This window comes from Ascaphus truei, chromosome 1, assembly GCF_040206685.1.
Source record: "Ascaphus truei isolate aAscTru1 chromosome 1, aAscTru1.hap1, whole genome shotgun sequence".
Classification (NCBI taxonomy): Eukaryota; Metazoa; Chordata; class Amphibia; order Anura; family Ascaphidae; genus Ascaphus; species Ascaphus truei.
In genome coordinates, this window is record NC_134483.1 from 489,368,851 (window position 1) to 489,394,583 (window position 25,733).

General features: G+C 43.8%; 1 protein-coding gene across 4 annotated transcripts in view; it reads left to right on the plus strand.

Moving 5' to 3' along the window:
• CCDC149 (coiled-coil domain containing 149) overlaps positions 1-25,733 on the plus strand; it is a 94,071-nt gene that overhangs the window by 10,888 nt on the left and 57,450 nt on the right. For 2 of the 4 annotated variants that reach the window (XM_075568474.1, XM_075568489.1), the window contains exons 1-4: positions 9,391-9,533; positions 13,762-13,923; positions 16,467-16,505; positions 18,853-18,960. In XM_075568474.1, coding sequence (XP_075424589.1) covers positions 9,489-9,533; positions 13,762-13,923; positions 16,467-16,505; positions 18,853-18,960 — 354 coding nt within the window. In that variant the 5' untranslated portion in view covers positions 9,391-9,488. Of the gene's footprint in view, positions 1-9,390; positions 9,534-13,761; positions 13,924-16,466; positions 16,506-18,852; positions 18,961-25,733 lie in introns of those variants that run through there. The other 2 variants (XM_075568465.1, XM_075568481.1) reach the window with 1 other exon arrangement.

The following is a 25,733-nucleotide window of genomic DNA, read 5'->3' on the forward strand; positions in this document are numbered from 1 at the left end:
CAGCTGCGAGAGTGGAAGAAATGACAGGGGATAAGACACAACAATAAAATAAACAGAGCAAAAAACATATAACATAACTATTACAATTATATGCGCAATTGATTCGTAGCATGGATGTGGACAAGTAATATATTACTATTACCTCATGAATTAGATGTAGTATCAAAACATTCACTATGGTCTGATCTTGTGTCATACAGAATATATTGTATAGATTTATCCCTTATATCATATACTATAAAAAGTAATGTGAACAATAATTTTTAGGTAATAATCTATATATATGACAGTTTACATTGTTCTAAGGCTATGATCTTCCTAATTTCCAGCATTTGTGCAGAATAATAATCAGCTTTAGAAAGAAACCTAGATGAAGGAAATATATGTTATAAAGAATAGGTTAGGAGGAAAAAAAGGGGGGGGAGGGGGGGAAGAAGGGGGGGGGGTGGGTGGGAGTGGTGGGGGTTGGGGACGGAGGGGGAGGGGGGGGGGGGGGGTTAGTGGACGAGGGGGGGGGGGGGGGGGAAGGTGGGAAGGGAGGGAAGGAGGGGGGAAGGGAAAGAATCAAGGATATAATGTGAAGAGGATCACAAACATTGATTTAACACATTTTTTATAATAAATGCTCATACAAAAATGTACATAAATTATCAATTTAAGAAATGTTTGAGTTCCCAATCCTGGTTCATGCCCCTGGGTGCCAATGTCCCAAGGGCATAAATCCAGAACATTTCCCTGCGATTTAACAAGGCTTCTCTGTCACCTCCCCTAATATGGGCCTGGATGTATTCAAGGGCACTGAAAGAAAATGATGCTAATGTTCCTAATTGACATTGATTAAAGTGTCGGGCCACAGGAAACCTTTCATCTCGTTTTTTGATGCTCCTAATGTGTTCATTAATTCGAACTTTTAGCGGTCTAATGGTACGACCTACATAGCCACTGCCGCAAGGACAACTGAGCAAATACACCACAAAGTTAGTGTTACATGTTAAAAATGTATCAATACGATAGATTTGGTTAGTATAAACATTCCTGAAAGATTTTTGTTCTTTAGCGTATTTACATGTATTACAGTTTCCACATTTAAAAAAACCTTTTGGTAGTTTGTTGGTGCTATTTTTGGTGGAACAAAAAAGACTGGGAGACACATGATTCCCAATGGTTTTGGCCTTTTTAAATACCATTTTAGGATTAGATTTAGCAAGACATTCTAGATCCCTGTCCAGTTTTAAAATGGACCAATGTTTTTGTAGGATAAACCTAATTTGTTCTGCCTGTTTCGAGTATGTTGTTATGAAAAGTGGCAGCTGGTTGGTTGAATCTTTCTGAACAAAGATTTCTCCTTTCTTTCTCTTATTGTTTTTTCTAGTTTTATTTAGGAGTTCGTCTCTATCCATTTTTAGTGCATTATCAAATGCACTCTCCAGGTCTTTCTCTCTATAGCCTCGATTCAGGAACCTTTGTTTTAGTTCCTCAGACTGAGTGAGGAAAGATTGTTCCGTAGAACAAATCCTCCTCAATCTAAGGAATTGTCCCTTAGGAATACCCCGGATAAGGGGTCCAGGATGGGCGCTGTTGGACCTGAGTAGGGAATTCCGTGAGTTAACCTTCCTGTAGACATTGGTCTGTATGGTTTGATCAATATCTATGTATAGGTGTAAGTCAAGATAATTAATTTTCGTATCGTGGTATACATGAGAGAATTTCAGATTATAAGTATTTGCTCCCAGATATTCAAAAAACAAGTGTAATGTGTCTGTGTCACCATTCCAAATGAATATTAAATCATCAATAAATCTACGGTAGAAAATGATATTTTGTCTAAAGATATTATTATCACCAAAAATATGTGTATTTTCCCAGAATCCCATAAAGAGGTTTGCATAAGAGGGTGCAAATGACGTGCCCATTGCTGTGCCCTGTGACTGTAAATAATATTGTTTATCAAACATAAAATAATTGTGCTGTAATAAAAACATCACCGAATCTAATAAAAAGGTGCTCTGTGCTACATTTAAATTTGAGTGATTAAGAAAGTGACTGATAGCCTTGGTGCCCAGAGTGTGATCAATTATGGTATATAGTGAGGTCACATCCAGTGTGACCCACATATACGTGTTAAGCCATTTGATGTTCTGAATATCTAGAAGCAAATCTGAAGAGTCCCTCAAATATGAGGGAAGCTCTTTTACCAACCTCTGCAGGAAGTAATCAACGTACCTAGATAAACCATCTCCCAAAGATCCAATGCTAGAGATGATGGGTCTGCCTGGAGGGCTACTCATAGATTTATGGATCTTTGGGAGATGGTGAAAAATAGGCACGCTGGGAAAAGGATTGTATAAGTACTCTGCTTCTTGTTTAGTTAGAACTCCTATCTCCCTACCCAGGTCCAAAAGATCACGAATTTCCACTAGAAACGCTTGTGTAGGATCCCTGTCCAATTTACAATATGCTGTGGTATCACTGAGTTGTCTTGTGGCTTCCGAATGGTATACATCTGAATGCAAAATGACCACCGCCCCCCCTTTATCTGCACTCTTGATGACTATGTCTGATCTATTCTTGAGTGCAGATAAATGTACGTGTTCCTCTTTGGTCATATTATTGAAGGATGGGGTGGTAAATGAGTAGCCTTTGGCTAATGTCTGTAGGTCCCTCTCGACCAACTTTTCGAATGTCTCAAGATGAGGACCTTTGGTGAAATTGGGACAAAAGACTGATTTATTCTTAAATGTGGTGTGTTTAGTACCTGTAAGAAATGATAGTTGTTCTTCCCTATCTATGCAATCTGCAACCTCTTCTTCACCAATAAGGTCTGTTAGATCTTGAAGTGCCCCATATTCTCTAAAAGAGAGTCTATCTTCCCGAGTGTCATCTATCACATGGTGGGGATCAAAATTATCCCCAGCATATGAAAGAGGAGACTCAGGTATCATGGCCTCCTTGGATGAGAAGAACTTTTTTAATGAGAGTTTTCTAACAAAGCGCTGGAGATCTATAACCGTGCTGAACAAATCGAAATCATTCATAATGGCAAAATTCAAGCCTTTGTTCAGAACTGCTAGTTCTCCTTCTGGTATTGTTATCCCCGATATGTTCAAGACATTATCAATATGTGTTAGGAGTCGATCTTTCTTTTCTTTATTGCCACATCTTTTTGGCGAGCGCCTTGTCCTTTTGAATAGTTTTTTGAAGATTTATTACTTCTTAATTCATAGGACGTTGACGCTTCTCCTTGATGTTTTTGTTGTCTAGATTCATAATCGGTACTGTCCCGGCATCTGTCTGTATCATCATCCGTCGAGAATGACACTGTTTGCTGGCGTGTTTCCCCATCCGAGATATCTGAGATGCTAGACGTTTCGGGAGATTTCTTCAGGATTGATCTTTTGGATGTTGATCTTTTTGAATGTTCCTTTTGAGGCTGTGGCTTCTTGTAGGGGGGTCCCTGGCGTGTAGATGTTCTGGTTGGTGGTAAGCGTTGCCACACATATACCTGGTTCCTTTCATAATCGACCCGATCTCTGTCGAATTTTTGCTGTTTTTTAGCCATGATCTCTTTTTCGGCCTTTTCCACATTGTTAGAAAGCCTCTCATCCATGGTCTCAAAACCCTTCATTTCTTTAAATTTATTCAATCTTTGTTGCAGATCTTTGATGTCTTTTTTCACACCGATCCGTTCCTGAACCTTTGTTTTGATAATTAGGTCCAACAATTTAAAGGAACATTCATTCAGAACGCTGGTCCATTCATGTTCAAAATCTTTGGAGGGGAAACCAAATGAAGGCGTTTTTTTGACGCGGAGTCCCCTTGGTATCCTTTTAGTTATTATATAGTTATCCAGCGTAGTGATATCCCACCATAGTCTAATGTTAGTGAGAAGTGTTTTTTCCAATTTATTAAAATAAAAATCAAGATCAGCCTTGTCTTCGCATATATCCTGTATGGTATTATCAAATAGGTATGCTGCTCTGCGTTTCCTAGCAGAGTTATCTGCACATATCTGGACAAAAGTACTGTTCATTGTGTTGGACACATCTGAGTCCTGTGCGTCCTCATCCATAATACAAGATGTCTCCCCTGTGTCACCAATATTAAAATCTGTGTATAAATGCTGTGACTATCCAGTCACCATGCGGTGTATGCTGGCCCCAAAGGTATATTTATTTATTATTCCTTAAGTGTCTCTCATAGGCGAGCAGCTGCTTGTATTAAATCACAGTAGAAAGGTGGGATAAATCCCAAAAAGCGGCGCTCCAGCGAAAATCTTTCAGGAATGTTTATACTAACCAAATCTATCGTATTGATACATTTTTAACATGTAACACTAACTTTGTGGTGTATTTGCTCAGTTGTCCTTGCGGCAGTGGCTATGTAGGTCGTACCATTAGACCGCTAAAAGTTCGAATTAATGAACACATTAGGAGCATCAAAAAACGAGATGAAAGGTTTCCTGTGGCTCGACACTTTAATCAATGTCAATTAGGAACATTAGCATCATTTTCTTTCAGTGCCCTTGAATACATCCAGGCCCATATTAGGGGAGGTGACAGAGAAGCCTTGTTAAATCGCAGGGAAATGTTCTGGATTTATGCCCTTGGGACATTGGCACCCAGGGGCATGAACCAGGATTGGGAACTCAAACATTTCTTAAATTGATAATTTATGTACATTTTTGTATGAGCATTTATTATAAAAAATGTGTTAAATCAATGTTTGTGATCCTCTTCACATTATATCCTTGATTCTTTCCCTTCCCCCCTCCTTCCCTCCCTTCCCACCTTCCCCCCCCCCCCCCCCCTCGTCCACTAACCCCCCCCCCCCCTCCCCCTCCGTCCCCAACCCCCACCACTCCCACCCACCCCCCCCTTCTTCCCCCCCTCCCCCCCCTTTTTTTCCTCCTAACCTATTCTTTATAACATATATTTCCTTCATCTAGGTTTCTTTCTAAAGCTGATTATTATTCTGCACAAATGCTGGAAATTAGGAAGATCATAGCCTTAGAACAATGTAAACTGTCATATATATAGATTATTACCTAAAAATTATTGTTCACATTACTTTTTATAGTATATGATATAAGGGATAAATCTATACAATATATTCTGTATGACACAAGATCAGACCATAGTGAATGTTTTGATACTACATCTAATTCATGAGGTAATAGTAATATATTACTTGTCCACATCCATGCTACGAATCAATTGCGCATATAATTGTAATAGTTATGTTATATGTTTTTTGCTCTGTTTATTTTATTGTTGTGTCTTATCCCCTGTCATTTCTTCCACTCTCGCAGCTGAACGGGACTCCCTGGTTCCTCCCCTCTTCCCAGACGCACCTTCCGCATCAGTAGTCTGATTGGAAGTTGAATTCAACCCATAGCTATGCACGATGGTGTTCGCGCCAAAACCGCGCGGCACCACTGGGTAATGTAGGCGGGGAATCCCCTTCATAGCTGCGGGAGCGTGAGACGCGATTGTACTCTTTGACAAAGGGCTGCATAGCCTGAAACGCGTCAGAGTTTGTTTTGTCTCCCCTCTGTGTTAAAACCATGCTTTAAATAAATATATTTTTAACCTCTCTACTGCTGGTGCTGGCCCCATTCCTCAGCTGTGCTCCGCTACAAATCTTTGGATTTTAAGCTCTCCTGTATCTACTCTGCGTGACGCACGCACCATGGAGTGAGCAACCAGTGAGTATTGTAATTCCCTATACATGGATTCAAGAGGGACTTGTAGACCACTACAGTGCAGCAGGTAAGAGGTTTTTTTGTCTTGTGAGGTGCCAATAGGCATTAAACAGTCCCTCACTATAAGACAACTATTGACTATATACTACTGCTAATGCACTGGGTCCAATACTACAATTATTGCAATAGTTATCTCCATACCTTGAATATCTACATATAACAACATTGCTGTATCTCATTCGCTGGAGCGCCGCTTTTTGGGATTTATCCCACCTTTCTACTGTAATTTGACATAAGTACTGTATCAGATGTTTATTTTTTACTCTAGTACAATCTGTATACACTAGTAGCATAGGACTTGTATGGGGACAGTGCCTGACTAACATCTGGCATAATTATTGTTCCCCTGACCTAAAACTAGTGACCCATGTGGTATATCATCAGAGAGAATACCTAATATATTCTTGACACTAATTACTGCCTCTATTTATTTCCAGGACCTGCGCAGGGACAGTGCCTGATCAATAGCAAGCACAATCATTGCTCCCATTCCCTCTAACAGTAGACCCATACGGTTTAATACCAGGGATAGTACCGGACAGATTTCTGGAAATTAACCAGTGTTTCTATTCACACAGGTAGTACTTAGGAGACCACCTAATACATCTGGTGTCTTCTGTACTTGTTCGAGTACTGTATATACTAGGAACCATTAATCTCGGTCCAGTGTAACCGTTACCACCACGGTTGTGTCTATTCGGTTTTGCCAGAACCGTTCTAACCACGGTCTCTACACCTGGGAGTCCTTATGTCCCAATTCTATTTGTGCCGTTGTCGGAGTAACTAATGCATACTGTAGCCGTTATTACCATGGTGTATCTGGACTTAATATAGATTCAATTGTAGCGTGGTCGTGGGAGGGGGAGCTGTTCTATAAACTCCCTTCCTCTTAGTAGGCTCAAACCTGGTTCACCCCGTATACCTTAGGGTTCAATTACCCTTATCTCCAGTGTACTTCTATATATAGTCGTCTTACTGGAGGTGATTATTGCACTACATATCCAGTAGTAGCTATATCGAGCAGCACTGCTGTTGCATCTAGGACATATTTTAAAGCCCTGTATTTGAATTATTTTGATACAATAAAAGATTTACAATTTATACCATTATACAGTACTATGTATTGTTCTTAGTGTGAATTCTCTAACCTATTTACGCATTCAAGCACACTTACCATCCCTTCCCTTCCGAGTGATATTGAGTGCATACTCCCAGGGGACCTTCTTCTAAACCACTGGCCCACCCGGACCATGTGTCATTCAGTTTTTGTGTGTCCAGAATAAAGATATGTTCATTTGACCTCTGTGTCCTGTCTTGAGCTTGATCCCATGAAAGAGTCCTGTTCTCCCGTGACAAATATATTGAGATACCTCTCATTTTCAAGTATGTCCTTGGCACAAAGTTATGGTGACCAAATATGGTATAAGCTAATATGTAACAATTATAAATCATAAAGAGAATTTCCTATGAACACATCAAAGTGATTACCAGATTTCAAGCAAACTGAGGAATGCAATAACCCTTGCTTACCCTATTATATCTATCTATTCATACATACCTATATAAATATAAAAATAAATGACACACGTATAATTTCTCTTCATTATATAGACAAATGGAGACCAGGGGATCCTGATAGCCAAAAAGAGACAGCACACTGCAGGTATGGTATCAAAAAAGTGTATTCAGTAACACAAGGCCGCCAACGTTTCGGTCCTCCCAACGGGACCTTCCTCAGGGCAGTGCCCTGAGGAAGGTCCCGTTGGGAGGACCGAAACGTTGGCGGCCTTGTGTTACTGAATACACTTTTTTGATACCATACCTGCAGTGTGCTGTCTCTTTTTGGCTATCAGGATCCCCTGGTCTCCATTTGTCTACATACTCCTTATGGGACAAGCATCTGCCTCCTGCTACAAAACCGTGAGTGCTAATCTCCATACCTAACTAACTCTTCATTATATATATATATTTGTCTATTTATACCTTTATAAATGTAAAGATAAATTATGTGTGTGTGTATATGTATATATATATATAAAATAAAAAGATCACTTGTGAGCACATTCACGTCTTAGGGCCGTTCTATAGTGCGTGCGGCCGTGCGCACCTGTGCAAACGCGCGTGCACTTGCCGCACGCTTTTTGTGTGGATGCTGTGAGAGAGTGAGGTACTGTGTGTATGTACTGTATATGTGTGTGTGTATGTACTGTATATGTGTGTGTGTATGTTATAAATACGTTTGAAATAAATAAATACGTTAATAAATTATTTATTAATTGTACATACATGTACATACACACACACACACACACACACACACATACATACATACACATATACACACATACCTACATTTCAGCGGCGGTAGCGGCGCAAATTCATTATTTTCCTCATCTTCCCCCGTGGCCGGTTCCACGCACATTGCCGTGCGCACGGGCCTATTATAGAATGGCTGACTAACCTCAGCCAACTATAAATGCCGCGCGCGCACAGCCCTTAGGCTTTCCAGCAACCGCAGCCTGACCTTACCGTCGCGTCGCCGGCTTATAGTGGCAGGGACAGCGACGCGTCGTCGCGTCAAAACAAATGCATTGCCGCGGTTGGTCGCGATCGCTGGAACTCATCTTAATTTGATTTTTCCAGCGACCGTAGCCTGACGTCACCGTTGCCGGCACTATAAGCGTAGCCTTAGGCCTCGGGCATGGTCAGCGCCCGTGCTGAGGCGCGCTTACGCTCGGCAGTGAGCCCCTGCAGCCGCAATGAGAGCAGCTTCCGCAAGCGTGCGGAAGCGTAGGTCTTATCAAATTTTTAGTTTGAGCGTTCACGGGAGCGCAGGGCCGGTTATGTGAGCGGTTCGCCCAATGAGGGCGAACCAGCTCCGTGACGTCACTGGCCCGCCCCCCGACACGCCCACGGACGGCGCGCGAACTAAGGCCAGGGAAAGCACCCGCTTTCCCTCAGCCTCAGCGCGCCTCCGCACGGGCTGAGGCACCATGGACTCAGCCTTAAACAGGTCTGCAACCCTGCCTTTCATCATTATCACCCAGCATACAGTGCTTCCACTGCGGCAAGAGATTCTGGGAAATGACATGCAAATGAGCACACCGTGTCACCTTTTGCCTGAAATCCATGTTTACATGGAACCCTTATCAGCTAAAGCTCGCTGTTAACACAGCTTTTAAGCACAGCATGTGATTTTCCTCCACCATAACTTAAAATAAATAAATAAATAAATATGAAGAGTGTCATTTCTTTTTATATTGGTATGTATGAATAGATAGATATAATAGGGTGTATATATATATATATATATATATATATATATATATATATATATATATATATATATATATATATATATATATATATATATACACTACTTTTTTCTTGTTTTATTGCTGCAATCTGTGTGCATACAACATAATAATTAACAATAAATAAGATGAAATAATGCCCCTAGCCTAGCCTAGTGCAGTGCAGCCACCCAGTGACGCGATAACTACGTGAGAGGAATCCTCCGTGACTCCGGATTAACCCCTTCGCGCTGCCTTGCCTGCTCGCTGCGGCGTCGCTGCGGTGCAGGGGATTGGCTTCTGAGCCTAGCGAATGCACCAACCCGGTTCTAGAACGTCCGCAGGTCGTCAGAACGCCTGCGCGAGCACAAGGGAGGCAGAGCAGGGTGCAGGGGGGATCCAGAGACCAAAAGCTGACCACCAACAGCGGCAACATGAGAAGCGGAGGAGGAGATGCAGATGATGGCCGGGACTGGGAGGTGAGGAACAGGCGATGATGCGCCTACTGCAGCAGCAGGAAATCGCAGTGACAGGGGCTGCAGCACTGGGTGTGCTAGGTATAATCACACAGTTCAAGGGGCCTGTGCTTGTCCCTTGGTTATTCAACTCATCTACATCTTTTTAATTGCACTAAAAAAAGGTATTAATTGAGTCAACACCTCCATGCTGGAGGGCTCTCTAATTAATTATATATATATATATATATATATATATATATATATATATATATATATATATATATATATTAGTATACATGACAAAATGGCAATTACACCACCACCAATTACATGCTAAAAGGTTATTCTGCTTTTTATTTTAGCACTGGAAAAAAAGTAAATTGTCACATTGCCAAACAGTGACCCAATGTATTGAGAATAACCATATTATCTACTCATTTCTATAGCTCATTCCCAAGTTGATAAGTATGAGTCATTTAATATCGAAAATAAAAAAATAACACACTTTCCCCCACCCCCTTGGGAGATGTGTAGCTGCAGCATAAGTGTGGTGCAATACCTGTGGCTCACAAGAGTCCTGAGCCTCAGCTGCTGGGAACCTGGGGCGCACCTGGATCGGTGCTCGGTAGCGCCTCCACCTATACGGGATTCTATATGTAGAATAACCCCATTACAGGACACATAATAAAGAGTACACACTGGGTCATGCAGAACAAGTTTACTATAGCGATAATAATGGTTACAGCTACCCACCAGGCCTCGCACGGCCGTAACCCCTCACCGTGTTCCAAAAAACGTGTACACACCCCGTAGGTTATACCGTCCCCAAGGTGCTGAGGCCCAGTGTCCCCAAGACCCAACCCACCCAAATGTGAGACAGCGCTGCCCCCACTAAAGTGTTGAGTTGGTGCACTTGCTGGATAAAGGTACCTGCCGGGTGTGTCCACACCCGGGCGTGCAGTGATGCTGATGGGATCCACGGATCCAGTGACGATAACCTCGCAGCCTCCGCCTCAACGGTGGGTGGGTCCCACATGGATTGTACCACCGTATGCAGTGTTTATTTGTTGCATGTGTTTGGTCCCAGATAACCTGTGAACAGGAGACCGCCATGTCCTGTCTATGTCCCTTACTCTAGTAATACTGGGCAGTGTCCCTATCTATGGGCCTGTCCCTGCAGCAACCACAAGCTGAGGGGAGTCGGGGCCTAATGGGGTGTTTCTGGCCTAGTGCAGGAGCCACAGACCCCTGCACACACAACCTATCCCTTCCTTGTCCCAGCTCCGACTGACTAGTGTGTTTTTTGCCCGCGAAATGTATCTTCTTGGTGAGCAGGGGATTGCTGCAGCCTTATTGGCTGTTCGTGCCCAAGTGATCTGCAACCCCAATGGCTGTTGGGGGTTGAAGTTCCCCTGGGAACCTTTCCTGTACTGGCCTCTGCTTGCGCTACCTTCTGCGCATGCGCAAAGCTCCTTAATGGCCGCCGGGCTCTCTTGCGTTTCTGCGCAGGTGTCCCTGCGCATGCGCGAGCCTCCCCAACATGGCGGCGTTGTGGTGCTATTCAAAAAGAAGCTGATAATTTCAGCTCAGAGGACCCCCTGCTTCCAGAGATACTTACCTCCGTAGGGGTTGCTGGTATCTCTGTGGAGTTTAAAATGTCCCAGTCACGCGTGCCATTAGGAAGCCACGAGGGATGATGTCACAGCTTCTTATTGGCCAGCGGGACATTTAAGCCACCATTTCATTAGGCCCACAAGATCCCTGCCTGCAGAGATACCGGCACCCCCTTCAGAGGTCAGTATCTCGGGAAGCAGGGGGTCCCTAGAGCTGAAAGTAACACAGTTCTGCTGCGCAGACCCCCTACTTCAATCCTATAACTAAAGTAAGAATGTAGTGCAAGGGGTTTTGCTGCTTGAATCACAAGGCTTCTCCCTTCTTGAAATGTATAAATATACTTCAAAGCGGCCAAAATCACTTCAATCTTTACTGCAAGAGACCTCCTCCAGGACGAAATGAGTTACTCTGTTCCTATTACTTTATTCCGCATATATGCCATATGTGCGTAAATAAGATTTATTAGTGTCAACTAGGCTTTGTGTGTCTAACCCACGGGAGACACTAGGCACCATTCTCCAGGCACTTTATATTGGATTTATATATTAAAGGGAGGCATTTTTTCAAACACTTGGATTGTTTATCTACTACATGGGACATTTGATTGTTTGAGCACTGGATTCACTTTATTCATGCAAGAGGCTAACAATGTATTGCTCTGCAATGTATGTGTGACAGTAAAGGAAGAGATCGCTCTGGGGTATGCTATAATCCTCTCTGGCAGTGGTTAACCCCTTTAGTGCAGGCCTATCTGATAGTGAAAGAGTTAAAGAACCCAGACCTGAAAGGATAACAATGACACAATCAAAACACCACTACTAAAATACTCTGATCGAGTATTGTCATCAGCTGCCTTTTTTCCTTTATTTTCATTTTTTAACCTTTTTTTTCCCCAATGACATTAGATCAGGGGTGGGCAACTCCAGTCCTCAAGGGCCACCAACAGGTCAGGTTTTAAGGACATCCCTGCTGCAGCACAGGCTGAGCCACTGATTGAGCCACATGTGCTGAAGCAGGGATACCCTGAAACCCGAACCTGTTGGTGGCTTTGAGGACTGGAGATGCTCACCCCTGCATTAGAGTGTATCATGGAAACCTATATTTGCTTATGTTGCATGTCAGATAAATATAAAATATATTATGTTTACAGTACAATTACAGAATTTGATATGGTTTGCAGCACCAACAGTAACTGCACAACTGCAGATCGACCCCTTAGCAATGATAAACAAAAAGTATACATTTTATATTGTATGTGTCATCATCATAATCGTCATCATCATCCTCCTTCAGCCCTTGCCGATCCACTGCTGGATGAAGGCCTCCCCAATGATCTTCCAGGTACTGCGGTTGGAAGCCTCTCCTCTACATTTTATGATTTCATCCTCCCATCTTGCTTTTGGTCGTCGTCATGGTCTTTTAACCTCTCTTGGAATCCAGTTGAGTACCATCTTTGTCCAACGATGGTCGTTTCTTCTTGCGTAGTGTCCGGCCCTCTGCTAATTTAATTTCTTCCCCCTTGTGATGATATCACAGACTTGTGTTTGGTCTCAGATCCATTCGTTCTTTTTCCTGTCTCTACGGGTAATACTGTACCTAGAATTATTCTTACTGCTTTGTGTTGCCTGAAACTTCTGAATTGTCGTGGTATTTAGAGGGTAATTGTATATGTAGAAGCAACCTTTCGGGGCTTTAAAGTCTTGAGGGATTGTCGTCAAAAACTGCCTAACTAGCTGCTTTGTGGTATATAGAATACAGCAAGGCCTGAGTTTCAGATCCATACATAAGCAAAGTAGAATACAATAGTGGAAAACTTTTTGATTTTTAACACTAAAAGAGAAATAAAATGTTTAAGAGCAGGACATGCTCAGCAGGGCAAGATATGAGTTCCCTTATTTATACAATGTTTTACCAGTAAATAATGCATTGAGAGTTACCGCTAGTTTTCAAGTATGTCCTGGGCACACGATGACAAAACATGGTTTCATTAAATGAACAGTGGTTATACATTCAATTTAGACATTTCATGGACAGTTAGAAATAATATAGGCTTGTGGGCGTGTGTAACAGTTGCAGACAAGATAAAAATGTGAGATCGCTGGACTCTTGAAATTACTTAAACTGGAGGCAGTTTGGGGAGTCTCTGGTAGTGATAGCAGCCTTACTATTCTGGGTATAGCTGCCTTAAGTAGTCATTAATGTTCCACGACTGATAGGTTTATTTTTTATATAATGCCAGCACTTTACAACAAAACAAAAAAAACAGCACAGAATGCTGGGAATTAGAACCAACACAAGCAAAGGGAAGTCCTTCCCTGGAGAGTGTACAGTCTTCAGTCAGAGGTAGCCAACTCCAGTCCTCAAGGGCCACCAACAGGTTAGGTTTTAAGGATATCTCTGCTTCAGCGAGAGACTGTTTGAGCCATCTGTGCTGAAACAGGGATATCCTTAAAACCTGACCTGTTGGTGGCCCTTGAGAACTGGAGCTTGCCCACCCCTGGCCTAAATAATATGATATGCAAAAGCCTGTGTGTAGTATGGTGCCGAGCAGATCCCACAGCCCATTGGGCGGTAGAGTAGTTGTGCGATTTTGATTGCGCAGGGGCTAGAAAATCTTTCCTTCTGCCTTTTTCAGTTTCTCGTGTGCAAGAGGAAACTCGACAGCAAGAAGGAAGCGTTGCTGATCCTTTCCAAGGAGCTGGACACATGTCAGCAGGAAAGAGACCAGTTCCGGCTCATGGCCAACCAGCTGCGGGAACGACACCAGTCCTTGAAAAAGAAATACAGAGAGCTGATTGTACGTATCGCTTGGCAAGACGTGTGGTTTTTACAGGTGCTCGAGGCTGTGAGAAGCTAAAAATGGTAGCAGCGTAATGTCCCTTTTTTTTCTTCTTTCTCTTTGTCATTTCTTTTTTACTTTGGGCCCTGAGGCAGTGAAAGTATATAGAAAGCCAGCGCATCAGAAAAAACAAGTCCTGTTTTGTAATAAGGAACTGCAGTTGGTATAAACTCCTTCCATATAAGGATTTATCATAGCATAGCCCTAATAGGGTTAGGGGACTCGTAGCTAATGCCAGCGGCACCATATATGAATAGTACAGACCAGAGTCCCATAATAAAGGAGAAATAAAGGGTATTGCGACCCATAAGTATCACTTATATTCTCCTGGAGTGTCCAACCACAGGTATGTTCTAGGCGTGCAATCTCCCAGGTAGTAGCAGGAACAGGTAAAAGATAAGGCAGTGCACTGCCAAAAGGAAGAGAAGGAGGCTCACGGCATGCAGCATCAAAAAGGTGTTTATTCCATGTTAAGTGGATTAAAGGTCCCCCCTTAGGTCACAACAGGGGTCCACCAACGCGTGACCTAAGGGGGGACCTTTGATCCACTTAACATGGAATAAATACCATTTTGATGCTGCACGCCGTGAGCCTCCTTCTGTTCCTTTTGGCAGTGCACTGCCTTATCTTTTTTTTTTGTTCCTGAGGCAGTGAAAGGCTTAAGATTTGCATGCCCTGGACCTGAGTTCTTCCTTGTGGCAAACAATATGAAAGCCACAGTGCCCTCAGGACATGATATTGAGGCTTTCTATTGGATGGTCGCAGTGATCACTGGAGCTGAATGTAGCTCCAACACTGATGGATCACATGACCACTGTTAATCGCTTTTGGGTTCCAGCTGCTGGACCAGAAGTGCAGAGGAACGGTCCGCCCCTTCAGCGGACATTATAAGGGCCTCTTGGGTGCCACTTCTTATGACGTATGCGGTACGTTAATAGGGTTCATGTGCAGTTAAAGATTCAGTCCTACATTGCATCATATTTGAAAAGCTTGCAATGTTTCAGTGAATGATCCTTTTGCAGGGTACAGCCCTGCTAGTTCTATGTATAATAACACCAACTTGTCAGCTCCTAGCAGTTGTGGTATACAGTACTCCCAGCCCCAGTTTGCCTCACAGCCTTTATTATGTAGTACACCATAAGAGAGGAAATCTAGGTAGCTGCGCTCGTCTTGTCCAGTTTGGTGCTCATACGCTAGCATGGACCGCTTGCCGTCTGAAAGGAGAGGGAGGATTGTAACCTTCACAACAGTACTGAACATATATTACATGAGTAGGAAAAAGAGGGGGGAGTTTCCAGCACTGATGAATAGAAATAAAAAAGATTGGATAGAGGATATGCCAAAGAAAATGTAATAAATGAATATATCAAATGAAGCAAAAAGTACACAACTTGGATCATGCAACACGCACGAGTACAAAATCAATAAGGCAAAAAAAAAACTCGCAGTGAATGGAAAAAGGAGATAACACAGGGAAAGGGATGGGAGGACCATGGAAACCACAAAGGGGAGGGGTGGGAAGAATGGGTGGGACAGGAAGAACAGGGAAATATAGGGGGGCAATGTCCCCTTCTTAAAGCCCGTTCCCAGAGGTCCAAATGACCAGAGTTACTTCCCTACACCCTGTGTAAATAACAAACGCAAAACCCAAATGAGAGTAACAGTCAACTGAAGTTCGTAATGAGTAGACTATCCGAGCAAACAAAATGTCTCCCAATATACCCAAAGCAATTATCCAGAGCGTTCAGCAGTGAGAGGAGAAAGAGGGTATATTGTGTACTGCACTTGGTTCAGCCGTTATGATGATCCAGAAGTTCCTCTCCGCACGCCCTCCTGTTATGTCCGCAATAGGCATAGTTGGCCACATGCCGTTTCGCCCCTGAGGTAGGGGTTAGGTTCAAGGGGTTAAGGTTTATAGGATTACCTGCGGTGGGCGAATGTCCTGGGCGGTGAAACGGCCGCGGCTGAATGTCTAATTGTCCTAATCGCTCTTGCCCTTGCTATGCACCGACCTTCTGATCACTGGTAGTGAGCAAGCACCTGATTGAGTGAGAAATCGCCACGATCTGCATGCATGGACTCTTGTCTGGCAGAGGAGCACCCACCCTATGAGGGCCATACATACAACGATAGGGTAGTACTGCCTAAGTGGGAATCACAGTATTAACCTATAAGCGATATGCAGATCTGACATCACTGAAATACATATTTCTGTAATGACCAGGACTGTTATGAGTTTACCAATTGTCACAAGGCATGTACATATATCATTGCTATGCAATGCACCGTTTGATGGTTTGAAACCTGCAATGATTTAATCCTTTTGAGATGTAATAATTTTTTTTATAATGAGTGTGTTTCTGCAATGATGTGTGTTTCTCTGGCATTTCCAACAATATCGGTGAACCCCGGGTATATGTCTGTGAAAAACATACATTCTCCCCCCCCCCCCAATCTATTTTCAACCACCTGCTAAAACCTGTATTTCCTGTTGGTTTTAGGATGGAGACCCAGCACTTCCACCTGAGAAGAGAAAGCAGGTTAGCTCCGTTGCTGTCAGTCATTGTATATATAAGTATGTTCTGATTTATTATATGCAGCTTTATCCAGCAGGACTTTTGTTATAGTAATAAAATAATTACCATTTGACATATTATACTCATTATTTTATTGTTTATATGTACAGCAGATACAGATGTAGCAAGACTTGCTGTCCTCCGCACCGCTGCCGAACACGCACAAATCTGCGGTGCCGAGGGCCGTGCCTGCTGCGATCGATTAGAGCCCCGGGAAGGTTAACGCCGCAGGGGGTCCCTGCTTCTGGACCCCCGCCGCGTCAATCCTTCCAAGCCAGGCCGTGTGGGGGAGCTACGCAGAGGGGCACGGTGACAAGTGTGAACCAATGAGGGCGAACCTCAATTGTTCAGCCTGGTGACGTCACGGCCACGCCTCTCCATCGCGTGCGTCAATGGAGGACACAAATCGCTCAGCGATAGCCGCGCAAATCTATTTCCAGGGCTGCCGCGCGCACTAAGGCCGCCGTCTAAGTTTTCGATTGAGCTTCTGATTGAGCCATCTGTGCTGAAGCTGGGATATCCTGAGAACCTGACCTGTTGGGGGGACTTGAGGACTGGAGTTGAGCACCCCTGATGTAGGTGACCGAATATGGTCCTATAGTATTTACTCTTATAACCTGTCCAAAATTCCTGTTTGCGGCACCGTAAGCAATGGTGGCACGGAGAACAGTAAGTCTTGTTACGTGTGTGTGTGTGTGTGTGTGTGTGTGTGTGTATATGTGTATATATGTATATATATATATATATATATATAATATACACGCACGCACCACTCCTGGAGATAAATAGAGTAAGAAATTAAACTTGGCTGTAGCATAGGTGCTCGCTGAACGATCTTTCTTTACCTCTCCGGATCAAAACAATACAAAAATAGAAAATGTCCACGGCACTCCGGGATTACAAAAATATAAAGCTACATTCATTTAACACATCATGGGATACAAACAATAAAATCGAAGTGATGTTTCGAGCAAAAAAACAGCCCTTTCTCAAGCTCCATAATACATCACTCAGACCAGCGGTTCGGAGGAGGAGGAAGGAAGCACTCCAGGTAAGTATTGATGAAAGTATATGTAAGTACTTACCTGGAGTGCTGTATTCCTCTTCTGAATCGCTGGTTTGGGTGATTTATTATTGATTTAATGGTACGTGCACATGCCAATGCATTGCGTATGTTAGAAGTTGTGTCTATTGGGTTTCTGTTTTTGTGTGTGTTAGCAGCTCCGTTGAGAGTCGAAACTATGACATTGTTTTTTTTTTTTTTTTTTTAATAAACTTCTCTCATTTGTTTACAACTCCTGGAGTGCCTGCCTTCTCTTCTTTCTATAGATCGATAAACGCAAAGATGTCTGTTGACCGTACTCTCAGCATTTGTTGTGAATCTGCCTCCCCTTGCAGCCTGCCTGTAAAGCTAACCAGTTGGAATAGTGATTTCATGTTAAGGAGCACTCCACCCTAACTAACCTGCATTTATTTTCTGGATTGGGACAAGGGGGTCCTCCAGAGTTAAACCGCACTATTTTCAGCTCCGGTTCCCCAGATTCTTATTGGTGAAGTTACTGGTTTTTAAAGGGAATGGCTGTCCAATAGAAAGTGACAGCCGATGTTGCAGCTTTCATCTGGGTAGACATTTGGCAGCCATTTTGTTTCCCCTGAGTGCGACTTACACCGGGTAACGTCACACCTAATGTTTCTCAGGAATCTGGGGCTTCACAGAACTGCAAATAGTGTCCTTTAACCCTGGGGACCCCTGTACCTACCCTGTAAAATAAACGAAAACTATTTCAGGGGGGGGGGAAAGAGTAGATGGAACTGCTCCTCTTTAAAACATGGTGGGGCTGGGTCTGTTATATAAATGTCATAGTTTAGATAATTAACCCTAATTATTTGAGCTTCTATGGTTTAGAATTTGGAAAAGTGGCTTTATGCATAAAGAAAAGGAAAAATTATATATAAAAAAGTGTAACGGAATCCTGTTTATTAAGAGGTAATGAAAATAGTAACAAAGTGACATGTACATAACACAGAATAATGTGAGGCGAGGTTCCTTTCTCTATGCATTCACCAACATCTTCATCTCATGTCTCTCTCTGGATCTTGCTCATCTTATTATTGTTGAATTGTTTTCTACATTCATTTCGGCACTTTATATTGCAGTAATGACCTGTTAAGCTTTGCTCTTCAAGTCCACAAGATGAAATCTCATTGACTTGAATAAGAAATCAGCTCATTACTTCTATCTCTTTTTTTTACCGACATGAAGATTTAATTTTAGACCGTTCGTTTTAATGTGGATTTTAAACTTTTCTAGGCCAATCTTGCACAGCTGTTGGGCGATTCCCGAGAAAGAAGTAAAAAATTGGAGTTAGAAATGAAAGAACTTCACCAGAGATTAGGAGAAGTTCAAGGAGACAATAAGGTAGGGTATTTGTTTCCGACGTAAACATAAGGTTTGCATGTTCTGATTTGATAATATTTGTGTATGTTTGTCATATCTCAATATACTGTAATAACCAAGTGTCTGCCCTCCAATTCTAGTGTGTGTATATGGGCTTTTTATGTATGTTACAGAGAATTGTCTCCTATTAAGGTTTCTAAAGATATGCAAAGAAGGGTAGGGTAGTTGTGTTGATATCATGGTGATATTTGGTGTTATTAGTGGTTGTGAAATAGAGCCATTGCTTTCAAGTACTTACAGTAGGGCAAAATGAACTTCAGAAGAATTTCCCCATAGTATTTTCTGCGACTATGTGACTATTTTTTTTTAGAGCGTTTCATATCACCTAATAACCTCACCAAATTTAATAATGAGTGGATGTACTGGCAAACACTAAGCCAGTGGTTTTCAACCTTTTTATGGTTAGGGAACCCCAGAATTCGATAGTGAAATTCTGGGGAACCCCAATCCTCGCCCCGTCTCTTGCCTCTCACGCCCCTACGTCACTCATCGCTCACTCCCCGTCTCTCATGTCTCTCCCCCTCACACTCCCTCTCCCCCACACTTTCTCCCTTACACTCTCTCCCTCGCTTTTCTATACACACACACTCACTCCCCCTCTCACACACACACTCCCCCTCTCACACACACACTCCCCCTCTCACACACACACTCCCCCTCTCACACACACACACTCCCCCTCTCACACACACACACTCCCACTCCCCCACACAGAGACACACTGACGGTGAAGAGGTAACCAGGCTCACTAATAAAGGTTACGCCCGTTTGGTTACCTCTGATCCATGTGTTGGGGTTCAGGAGTGTCAGCTCTTGGACCCAACTGTTGTAAAAGCATTACTGTAATTATGCGACAAATAATTTTTGTGTTTTTACATTTCCAGGGATTGCTGTGGTATGAGTGTCAAGGGGGGGAGAGGTTGCGGAGAAAGTGTTGTCAGATTGTGTCTATCTAGTCAGGGCCCAGAGTTGCTGGTTCCCCTGAAAATATACACAGGAATCAGGTCGGATGCATGTAGACACAGTGTCTCGGTAATATCTCCCCTTGAAAACGCTTGCGCGACTCGCCACTAGGGGTCCCTGCTTCAGCACAGCCCAGAAAGGTAAATTTACCTAGGATAGACTAGTTTTTAGCCCAGTTCCCAAGTAAGTGTGCCTGTAGTTTGTGTATCATTGTGTGTATGCCTTTTTTTTTTTGTTTTGCTCAATGTATGAACCTGGTAAAAAGGTGTCTCCCGTGGCACTCGCACTCTTCCCCCTCCTCCACACAGACACACACACTCTCCCCCTCCTCCACACAGACACACACACACACATACTCCCCCTCCCCCTCCCCCACACAGACACCTACACCCACACACTCTCCCCCTCCTTCACACAGACACACACACACATACTCCCCCTCCCCCACACACACACACGCGCGCACACACACACACTCTCCACCTCCCCCACACAGACACACACACTCTCCCACTCACCCGCACACACACACACACTCCCTCTCCCCTACTGAGACACACAGCCATACACACACTCTCTCACCTGCCCATCCCCCACACAGACATACATTCTCTCTCTTCCCTCCCCCTCTCCCTCTCCGCCACCCGCAGACACACTTTCTCTCCCCCTCCACCACACACACACACACACACACACATTCCCCCTCCCCCACACAGACATAGACACACACATATTCCCCCTCCACCACACACACACACACACACACACACACACACACACACACACAGACACACAGACACACAGACACACACACTCTCCCCCCTCCTCACACACACACACACACACACACACACACAGACACACACACTCTCCCCCCTCCTCACACATGCACACAAGACTCTTTTTAAGAGAGCCGGCTCTCACGCTGAAGCTGCCTCGCTCCAGTCAGTCGGAAGTTGACGGCAGAAGCAGGGAGAGGAAAGAGCCGTGGCCGGCCTGCTGCTTCCGCAGCTGCCGGTTCGCTGCTCTGTGTGGGTGCCGCTGGACTTGGGCAGCTGGGAGCGTTGTCCCAGCTCTCCCCCTGGTGGCTGCAGAACCCCCCTGAGGGGGGCTCGTGAACCCCGGTTGAATATCACTGCACTAAGCTCATGTAAAATGTAAATCGTGCGTGTTCAGTCTTGATAGAGAGGAGACAAACTGAGATTTTCTGGGGAGGGGGAGCTCTGCGGTTACAGAGGACCCACGCTCTTCCCCGCAGCATTTAATTTAAATGCCGGGGGAGACGCGAGGCCTCTGTAAGTCTCTTGCCTGGTCTCAGCTGCCTCTTCGGCGATGCGTCGCCATGACAATGCGACATCGAATGGCAATGCGTTGCTATGCCAACGCGACATCACATGACACCGCCGAAGCTCAGAGCCAGTAAGGGAAGGGGGTGGTGTGAGCAGGGAGGGGGGGGGAGAGCTGACAGGGGGGCTGTCTACGCTTGGCTACGAGTTTTTTTTTTTTACTTGTTGTGCGGTCTTCTCTTCCCTGTCACTAGGATGATCGCCAGCGTTTGGCTCAGCATCACTAATCTTGGGCAGCTAAACCTTGGCAGAGTTTTCATCAACTGACTCCTGTGGCATCTTTCTGTGGCAGTAGGTAGACTTAGTCTTGGGCCTCTCTTCTCGTAGCATCGTCTTGAAGCGCCTTCAGTACCAGGGGACTCTGGCCAACAGCTTTCTTATCCATCATTTATCTGCAAAAAGCATGGCCCCCTTATAAGTAGAGAGATCATTTGTGTCTGGTTCAGGATCCTTAAATACCAGAACATCAATCTAGTAGTTTTCCTCACACAGAACCGTTACCCGTGGCCTCTCTTTTTTTTGTAGTTGGCAAACCTGTAGTCTTGCGCCTTTTTCCCCTGCAAAGACAAGTGGACAACTAGTGTTGCATCTTTAGGGGGGTGATTACAGATACAGTTCTGTCTCGTTCCAGCCAAAGACTGTATCCTTATAGCGGTTATTTTCATCATGAGGAATCTGGATTGGGCCAGGTGGGCACAGCAGCACGACTGGATTTGTATTGTGCTTCTCGGTCGTAATTCGGTTCTTTCCTGAATTTGTGGCAAGCCGGTTGTAGTACTGAGGCGGCATGGCAGGTGCACTGATAGCAACACACAGCTTGCTTGGTTGTGACGTAGGACCTATATCTGTAATGAATAATAGAAGCAGCTTCCTTCATTTTCCTTTACCATCTTTGCTGCAGATACAAATAGACAAAAAAGAGAAACAACGTTCCTTTGATCAGTGCTTCCAAATCTTGAATCTGTTAACTGATGGAATATACCAACTTGCTTGAAGAAAAGGACTATCAATGCATCATTGAGTATGGTATCTAATAAAGAAATATTTTGCTCAAAACGAGGGGGGGGTGGGGGTGGGGCGGTGTAAACATTATGTCCAATGGTTGATAATACAATCAATACCTGTTAAAAACCAGCACTTTCCGGTTCTCTTCCTAAGTGGACCACGCTTCTTTTGTAGTATCCAGCAACCTTCCTCCCACTGTCTGTCGACCAGAATATGGGAAGGAAGTAAGATTGCTCACAGTCTAATTCCGTCTATTCCACGTGCGTGCCTCACGCTGCAGACAAAGGGCAGAGGATCCAATAGAAAAAAACAGAGCACAGCGGCAAGAATGGAGGGGCCACAATACCGTAACTAAATTTAAAACCAATTTAATAAGTAAGGTGACAACATGGCATAAGTGAAGTAAGCAACTCTAACGCGTTTCGCGCATTTTTCGGCGCTTCGTCAGAGTTACTGTATTGTAGCCCCTCCATTTTTGCTGCTGTGCCCTGTTTTTTCTTTCTTTTGGATCCTTTGCTGCAGATACTACTTAACCTTTGACTGTAACACAATTACACATTGTTTCAAATAATATGAATTTTTCCTGTTCACCCTGGCAGTGGGCACCGTAGGGGTTAACTCCATCCTCTGCTTAGTAGGACAGGAAATTGAATTCTTGCAGGTAGGCCATAAAGGCCCCTCCCACTACCTGCAGATTGGTGTTTTTCCTCTCCTACAGCTAGGAGCCGGGTTTGTTATTTTGTTAAATTAGGACTCGCCTAACTGTAAATAGTGCAGTTAAGCCAGGGAATCTCAGCCTGTCTTTTCTCTGAAACTCGATTGCCCCGGTGGGTATCAAGACGGAGAGACCTATGTGACCGGGCAGCCCCATGGAAGCGTCTGTGGAACGCCGGGGGAAGAAGAGGAGGACTGTTGAAGCAGCGGAGGCTCAGATTGTACCACACAGGCGTCTAAGAACGCAAGCGGTGTGGGAGACACAAGCCGCACGAGCGTCTCAGGTAGTGGCATAGCGCGTGCACATTCTAACGTGCGTGCGCTGTGTGTGCGAGGGCCGAGAGCTCCGATTGGGCTGACGTCACAGTGCGACAGCACACAGTGTGTGTGAGAGGAGCCCTGAAGCAGCCGCAGCATGAAACGATTGGCAGACAGAAGAAATCAGCTCCAAGAAGCTGAAAGGAGTGTGGAAGCCAGCATGGACACTGGTGGAAGTAAAGGGTCGCTGATAAAAAATTAGTTGAGTCCTTAGATTAGTTTACAAAAAGGATTTAAGAGTGAATTTCAGGAACTAAAGGAATAGATTTTAATTTCATTTTTGTTTTTTAACTTTTAGTTCTATGGTTATACAACCAGAGGAAGGAACTTCTAAGGGGGTAATAGAGTCCCTACATCAGGAAAAAAAAATACTGCTAAAAAAAACCCCAAAAAAACAAATGGTGTGCAGCTTGTGAAAAGCCAGCCGTAGAGGGCAAGAAGTTTTGTGCAGACTGCCTTAAAGCTGCAGCAGGGGAGTCAAATGAGCAGATGAATACTTTCCTATCTTGGATGAAAGATACAGTAAAGCAGAGTGTAGAGTCTGCCGTGCAGCAAGCAGTGAAGCCACCGCAAAAGAGAGCACGGTCTCAAACCTGCCTGGATAAAGTAAGAGATTCCTCATCCGACGAATCAGAGTTGATGTGTCACCAGGTGTCGGATGGAGAGTGTGATTTGTCAGAGCAAGAAATGCAAGCTGAAGAATCGGAGTTTAATTTAGAAATGGTGGATCCTTTTATAAAGGCAATGAGGGCGACATTGGAGCTAGAGGATACGGAAGAAATTGTTCAAAAATCAGATAAATTATTTGGGACAAGGCAGAAGAAAACCAGATGTTTTCCAATTCACCAAGTGATCAAGGATATGATACAAGTGGAATTATCACAGCCGGACAGAAAACTAAATATTCCCGAAAGGTTTAGCAGAATGTATCCTTTTTCACAAGAGGATGTAAAACACTGGAAGTCAGTCCTAAGATTGATGCAGCAATTTCCAGGGTGTCAAGGAAAACAACTATACCAGCTGAAGATGCAACATTCCACAAGGATGTAATGGATAAAAAGATGGATAGTGTTTTAAAAAAGGCATATGTAACCGCAGGTGCAGCATGCAAACCGGCGATATCAATGACATCAGTGGCAAGAGCAATGCGGATATGGATTGCTAATATAGAAGAAGCATTGGAGAAAGGAGTGAAGACAACTTCTATTCTGAAGGAGTTGTCAGAAATCAGATGGGCAGCAGACTACATAGCAGAAGCGTTGCTGAAGAGCGCTATGGCTCCGACACTGGATGGCAGACAGAGCTTCCAAGAACAGTTTATGTAACTTGCCATTTGAAGGAGAATTTCTATTTTGGGAATAAATTGGATGCAATTATAAATAAAGCATCAGGAGGTAAAAGCACGTTTTTACCACAAGAGAGTAGAAATAGAAGATATGGCCCTACATTCCATCAGACGGAAAGAACACAGTAGCGAAACGATAACATATCGACCTGGAAAAACATTCTCAAGGCAAACGTCGTGGAGAGGCGGACAGAATAAGCTTTTTCGTGACGCCAGAGGGAGAGCATCATTTGCCAGAGGAAAATTTGCATGAAAGTCAAGGGGAGGAAGACTGAGCCAATTCGAAGCAGGATGGGCCCAATCGATAGACTGGTGGGTACTATAGATCATTTCTTTAGGGTATCACCTGGAGTTCAAGAACATTCCAAGACGGGATATATTCTTAAGGACAAGATATACACAGACAAAGGAGTTTGATCTTGAAGGATTTATTACAGGCCAACGTAATAACAAGCGTTCCTCAAAGACAGAGGAGAAAAGGGATTTATTCCAAGATCTTCTGCTGTTTGGACATGAGACCATTGCAGCAAAATTTCTTACAACAGTGGAACGGAGATCCGAAGGATGTAAAACAAAAAATATACATATACCCACACACGAAGAGAGAACTAAGATGGTGGGAAAATGCACAGAACCTATTAAAAGGACATACTGTATTTTACACCACAAACAATGGGTAATAATCACCACAGATGCAAAAGCAGCAGAGATTGGGGAGCCCAGTTGGGCGGCTTACTGGTACAGGGTTCTTGGACAATCAAAGAACAACTGTTACCATCGAATCTACTGGAACTCAGGGCAGTGCAGAAAGCACTAGAAGCATTCTAAAGTCAGATAAAGGATGGAAATATACAAATAAAGTCAGACAACAGAGCCGTGGTAAAATATATAGACTAGCAAGGAGGAATAAGGAGCAAAAGGCTGATGAGTCTAACGTCAGAGATTCTATTGTGGACAGAATGCTATGTTACAGATATAACAGCCATACATATTCCAGGGCCAGAAAATATTACAGCAGATTTTCTCAGTCGCAACCTAATTCA